The sequence below is a fragment of the Mustela erminea genome, chromosome Y (genome assembly GCF_009829155.1).
Source record: "Mustela erminea isolate mMusErm1 chromosome Y, mMusErm1.Pri, whole genome shotgun sequence".
Lineage (NCBI taxonomy): Eukaryota > Metazoa > Chordata > Mammalia > Carnivora > Mustelidae > Mustela > Mustela erminea.
In genome coordinates this window covers 2,878,125-2,883,998 of record NC_045636.1, presented here as the reverse complement: position 1 = coordinate 2,883,998, position 5,874 = coordinate 2,878,125, and the positions used below count along the sequence as shown (strand labels likewise).

The 5,874-nt window shown below is 59.2% G+C and overlaps 1 protein-coding gene across 1 annotated transcript; it reads left to right on the top strand.

Annotated features, from left to right (window-relative positions):
• The first annotated feature begins 3,373 nt into the window (after positions 1-3,373).
• Positions 3,374-4,939, top strand: LOC116583938 (testis-specific Y-encoded protein 4-like). Its single transcript, XM_032331959.1, has 6 exons — positions 3,374-3,799; positions 4,187-4,264; positions 4,403-4,507; positions 4,554-4,561; positions 4,614-4,758; positions 4,874-4,939. Exons 1-6 carry the CDS (start codon positions 3,374-3,376, stop codon positions 4,937-4,939), a joined length of 828 nt encoding a protein of 275 aa, XP_032187850.1.
• Positions 4,940-5,874: the final 935 nt, after the last annotated feature.

Below are 5,874 nucleotides of genomic sequence, written 5' to 3'. Positions count from 1 at the left end.
GGTCTCCTCCCAGGGTCTTAGGGTGCAATGCAGGGGATGTGGCTCGTGAACATCTCTCTGGAGTTCAGGGCAGCTTCAGGGCAAGCAGGTACGTGGCACAAGAGGGCTGAGCCCCTCCTGAAGAAGACCGCCAGCTTCAGGGGCTTAATGGCCAGAGCTGCTGGGAGACGGATGCTTGCTACAGGACTGCAGGACCCAGGGCAACGGTCTTTCATAGATGTGGCCTCGCAGGCAAGGGCTGGGGTGCCCAGAATGCGTGTGTGCTTTCCAGTGTACATGTGTCGAGGCACCAGGGACAAGAAACAAGGGAGGTGCCCTTGAGGCCGAGGCTGCTTACCTCTTGTCCTTTTGCCCCTCTCGTGTTCCTTCCCTAGCAGGGCAATGCCAGATGCCTGTCATTGCATGAATGTCTCCCTGGATTGGGAGTGGACGTGGAGATCATTCATGATGGCTGAACAGATGGAAACCACAGTCCAAGGCAGTGGAGGTGCATATGAAATCCAGTCCACGGCAAACCCTTCGAGATCCGGCCGGGAACGGAATAGGCCGGTCAGTGCACACGCTTCCACGTGCACCTGTGTGTACATGGAAGGCCACGCCTCTATACCCCTTCCCCCACGGTGTCACATCCAGCTGCATACACGTGTACCTGTGGGCACACAAAGAAACCTTGGTCTGAACACACATGGGCGTGTCAGCCCACGGCTGTACTGAACACCACTGGCACCTCAGAATGCAGCCGGCATGAACTCTGAACAGCTCGAACCCCCGCGATAACATTAGTATGGCCACCCTAGGAGTGGAGCCATGACGCAGAGCCATGCATCCACCACCGATTCAGGAGACGGAGCCGAAGAAGACCTGTGCGAGGGCACAGAAGATGCCATGGCTGGCCTCAAGAATCGGTACGGACCTGCTGGGTACACATAGAGGATGAAGAACCGCCAGAGCCACCACGACCGGCACCTCCGTGTACAGGACGTGGCATGTGTGGCCCTTTGACGACTGAGATGACCGAGATGTGGTTGTAAGAAACCCGTCTGTTCCTGTAATGCTGGGGGAGACCGGCTTGCATTGGCTCCACACCAGTTGCCCCAAGCCTACCTTGTTGGCCCGAAGCCACACTTTGGGTATCCTCTCTCCACGTGTGGGGGCCAGGCTGGGGACGTGATGGCCCAGCCTGAAGTTCTGCTCACGGCCTGACCTGGAGGCCTGCAGGGGAAGGCTAGAGAAGATGTAGGCCAGACAGGCTGGGAACGCCTTCCCCATGGCATTTGTGGTTTCGCCCGAAGGCAACGGAAGACACGCTGTCTCTGGAAGTGAAGGTACGGGCCTACGCGCTGTGTCACCTGGGAGCCAGCCTCAGCTTCTTGTCTCCGGCCTTCCAAAGGGTGCACCCTGTAGTCACCTGGCCCGCAGACAGAATGCCCAACTGCCCATCCACAGGGTTCGCCCAGACATCGTCTCAGGGGAGGGATATCCGGGTTCCCTTTGCCGTATGCCCTTGGCTGCACGAGAGGCACGCCTCCCTCCGTGCTCCATGCCAAACACACTGCGTGTCAGTGGGTAAGTGTGTGTGCTGTGTGAGTGTGAGTGTGAGTGTGTGTGTGTGTATGTGTGTGCGTGTTTGCGCGCGCGCGTCGGGGGCACCCAGCTGGGTCCCTTTCCCTGGTCACGTGAACAGTAGCTAGTCACAGAGGGGAAGGGGGCTTTTACTTCATGGGAGAGGAGGTTCTGGGACAGGCTTCTGCATCTTGCTTCCTGAAGCCTGGATCTTCCAGAGACCCTGTGTCCAGAGAGTGGGCAGAGAAACAGAGCATGATGAAAGGACAGGCGGATCGAAGGATTGAGCCCTCTCGGTCCCCCTTCTCCTGAGCAGACAAGGACATGGCCTGGGGGAAGCAGTGGCCGAACCACTGGCAGACAGTGCCCCAAACTGGCAGACAGCTTCCCACCGCTGTCTCCTGGAATGGCACTGCTCTGCAATGCCTGGGCTGACAGTCCCACGCACGGAAGACCAGGGTCCCCGGTGGTGCCTTCGCTGTCCTCAGTCTTCGAGGATTGCGTGGGGGAAGGGCAAGGGACAGTTTCTCCTTGACAGGCTACAGACATCGGGCGGAGAGCGTGCTAAAGGAGGCGACGGGATGGAGGGGAAGGAGTTGTGGGCACTGGGGCCTGGGGCTCCTTAGGTAGAGCCCGAGGCCATCCGGGAGGAGGCGCACTGGCTGCCTCCCTGGCCGCCTCCGGCAGGGGGTGAGGGGCAGGGCCTGTGGCGGCCACGCCCACCGCCTTGCCGCTGGTGGGGCCTGGGGTCCCGCCATTGTCCTGGGCGAGGATCAGGCCTCCTTGGCGCCAAGACCCGAAGCGCGCCGCCTCCACCTCTGCCCCGTGGGCTCCTGGCCGGAACCCTTGTGCGCATGCGTCCCAGACTCCGCTGGATTCTGGGAGGAGACGGCGGACGTCCACCCTTCGCCGGGCCGCAGAGCTCCACTGCCCGGCCGCCTGCGGGAGCCGCGCGCTCACCCGCCCCTGCTCCGTTCCCCTGCAGCTGCCCCAGCCGGGCGCCACGTGCGACACGGGACTGCCCCCGAATCCTGACCAACTCAGTCGAGAGAGCGGTCCATCAGGACGCGGCTGTCCGTGGACGTATAGCCCCACCCCCGGAAGAGAGGCGAAGGCGCTGCTGGGCCTAGGCGGTGGGATGGCGGCAGAGCCTGGGCAGCAAGAGGAAGGCCGTTGGGAGAGAGAGGGCGCCATCCTGGCGGTGGAGCTTGTGCTCGTCGGGGATGACCTAATGTTGGTGTGGCAACTTGTGGTGGTCGGCGTGGCGGAGGACCCCGGGGAGACTGAGGAGGAGGAGGACGATGACGACGAGGCTAGGGAGGTTGAGAGTGAGGCTGAGGAAGACGAGGAGGCTGAGGAGGGAGAGGAGACCGAGGAGGACGACGACGAGCCCGAGGAGTCTGAGGAGGAAGCTGAGGAGAACGGGCAGGAGGATGGGGAGGAAGAGGAGGCTGAGGAGACTGATGCGTGGGAAGAAGCGGAGGAAGAAGGGGAGCTGGGGACTGAGGAGGAGGCGCCTGAGGAGGAGACGGAGGACGTGAAGCCCACAGAGGAGGCGGCTGAGGAGAAGGGGACAGAGGAGGGAGAGGAGCCAGAGAAGGAGGGAGAGGAGGCAGAGGAGAAGGCTAGAGAAGCTGAGGAGGTGACGGAGGAGGAAGAGGAGCTTGGGATGGAGAAAGAGGTGGCAGAAGAGCGGGAGTGGCAGGAGGCTGAGGAGGAAGCCGAAGAGGCTGAGCAGGCCGAGGGTGACAGGGACAAGGAGAGGGAGGTTGAGGATGTTGAGGAGGAGGAGGTGGTGGAGAAGAAAGAGATGGAGCCTGAGGGGGAAGAGAAGACTGAGGAAGACGAGCAGGTGGAGGAGCCTGAAAAGGCTGAGGAAGAGGAGGGGCAGGAGGAGGATGAGGAGGCTGTTGAGGATGAGGTTGCAGAGGTACCTGTGCAGGAGGAGGAGAAGGAAGACAGGTGGGAAGAGGCCTGGGAGGGGAGCCAGAAGGAGGGAGACGCGCAGGAGCTGCAGGAGAAGCGGGAAGGGGAAGAACAGCCAGAGGCACGGCCAGGTCCGCCCCCGTCCCTGCTCCAGGCTCTCGAGGCCCTGCAGTCAGAGCTGGAGCCCGTGAACAAAGACGCCAGCGGGGCCTCCTCTGGGCTCAAGCTCAGGTTCTGGCAGAGGCGGCGGCGTCACCTGGACCACCGAAGCGCCCTCATCCGGGGCATCCCTGGCTTCTGGGCCAAGGCTGTATCCTTGCTACCTTCATGGAGGGACCCCGATGTGGCCGGGCTAGTGCAGGAGACTCCTGTGGCAGGGGGCCCGGCTCACGCCTCGGTGATCAGGACGCTTTTGAATTCCTGCTTCCGGGTGGGGGTCCCCAGTGGGGCCGCAGGTTGCCCTCGATGTGCCGGGGAGGGGGCCGTGGGTCCAGCTTTCTCTGTTAGCGCCCAGCAGGGAACCACCTAACTTAACGAATGCAGCGGGCCGTGCGGGGGCGCAGGGGGCCTTGACACAAACTGTGAGGAGGAGTGGGTCCCAGTGGTAGGGACCCAAGGCTGTACTTGCTGTGCAGACTTGCTCCGTTGTTCTAGCTCTTTTTTCTCCAGCCCTGGGAGAGTCCTTGACCCGAAGCAGTTTGGGAACCACCCGCAGCTGTCAGCCATGCTCAGTGAGCAAGATGAAGGCATACTTGGCTCCATGACGGATTTGCAGGTCTGGCCCGGGAGGTGGAGGCCAGCCTGGGGGATGGGAGAAGAGGGGATAACAGAAGCGATGTCTCCCCAAGGCCAGGAGGGGAAGGGTCTGCTGGACAGAGATTTCAAACCTGCCCCCCACTTTGCCGCCCGGCAGGTGGAGGAACTCGGATCTCCCCGTGATCGCCGCAGGGTCCTGCTCTTCTTTCGCAAGAACTCCTACTTCCGCAATGAAGTCGTTGAGAAGGAGTATGTCCTCAGGGCTGGTGGTAAGGAGCCTCTGCGTGGAGGGGTGGCAGCAGGTGGAGGCGGCAGGGTTGCACCTGATGCATTAGGCAGCGCCTTTGCATGTACCCATCTTCCTGCAGGTATGAGCCGTCTCATTCCACTCCCATCCAGTGGCACCGGAATTATGAACGGGAGGCTCTCAGCTGCAGTCACCACAACAGCAGCCTAAACTTCTTCAATTGGTTTTCTTTCCACAGCTTTGCCTGGTCTATCAGGATAGCTCAGGTAGTCCCTGGGACAAACCGCGCACTTGAAGCTCGCTGTGTTCTTCAGTGGATTGGGTTGGGCATCTGAGCCTTGCCTGATTATTTTGGACGACCTGTGGCCCAATCCCCTGTAGTACACCATGAAGAATAAGACCCCAGGAGAGGGAACTGAGAGGAGAGCAGTGAGACAACCAGGGTGAGGGTGCTCAAAATGCTCTGTAGGTCTCAGTGGGACTGCCTTTTACTCAAGTGGAAAAACTGCGGTTTAGAGGAATACTCAGAGTCAGTGTTACTGGGTCAAAAGGGCATCATTCTGAGTCATAGAGAATGGACAAGTGCAGTGTCACATTGTTTCTGCCTGGGGAAACCTGAGACAGGCAGAGTCACACAGCAACAATGTGCAGAGCTGGAGAACAGAGTCCACTCAGCAGCTGCACAAGGGAAGTGCCATTTCCTGTTCATGAACTCCTGCCCTCAGGTTTCCTAGCAACCACCTTACTTTTGTCCCCATCTGGGTGCTTCTTGTCACCCTTTGCACAGATGTCTTCATACTCCAGTAAAAAGGCTCCCACGTCACCCAGTCAACTTTTCTGTGTCTGTCAGTAGAATTTTCCCTGTCATGTCTATGGGCAATATCCTGTGTTGCAACAATTACCCCGAGAACCCTGGCCAGCATGCACAGATACATTTACTATCTGGGTGGAGGAAATGTAGGACAATCACACTCAGGGACGGGGGCCAGGGGATAATGACCACCATTCCCCGAGCGGGCCATGAAACCCTCAAGCAACCTTACATATGGCCCATAGAGGATACACACTGGCCTCCTTATGTGCCTGTGTCTGTGTGTGTCTGTGTTTCTGTGTATCTGTCACTCCCAGGGAGCTTCATAATGTTGACATGAATATGCAGAAACAACACACTTGACCAGAATCAGTCCAGAACCTTCATATTTAGCCAAATGTCAGCCCGGTTCGAGAATACTTGAAGTCTTGTGCTGGGCTGAAAGACATAGTTGATTGAGGCCCCACTGGAAAAATATTGAAAATTAGAAAAACAGTGTCTACTGTTTCTGTGTGTGTTAGTGTGTATATGCTCGCCCATGCTTATCTTCACAGAAAGGAGTTTGTGGGGT

Bases quoted from the DNA above. Each gene is read 5' to 3' on its own strand.
- LOC116583938 (XM_032331959.1), top strand. From the start codon at position 3,374: ATGGAGCCTGAGGGGGAAGAGAAGACTGAGGAAGACGAGCAGGTGGAG. The intron at 4,265-4,402 runs GTCTGGCCCGGG...GCCGCCCGGCAG, and splicing joins GCTCCATGACGGATTTGCAG to GTGGAGGAACTCGGATCTCC. The intron at 4,759-4,873 runs GTAGTCCCTGGG...AATCCCCTGTAG, and splicing joins GGTCTATCAGGATAGCTCAG to TACACCATGAAGAATAAGAC.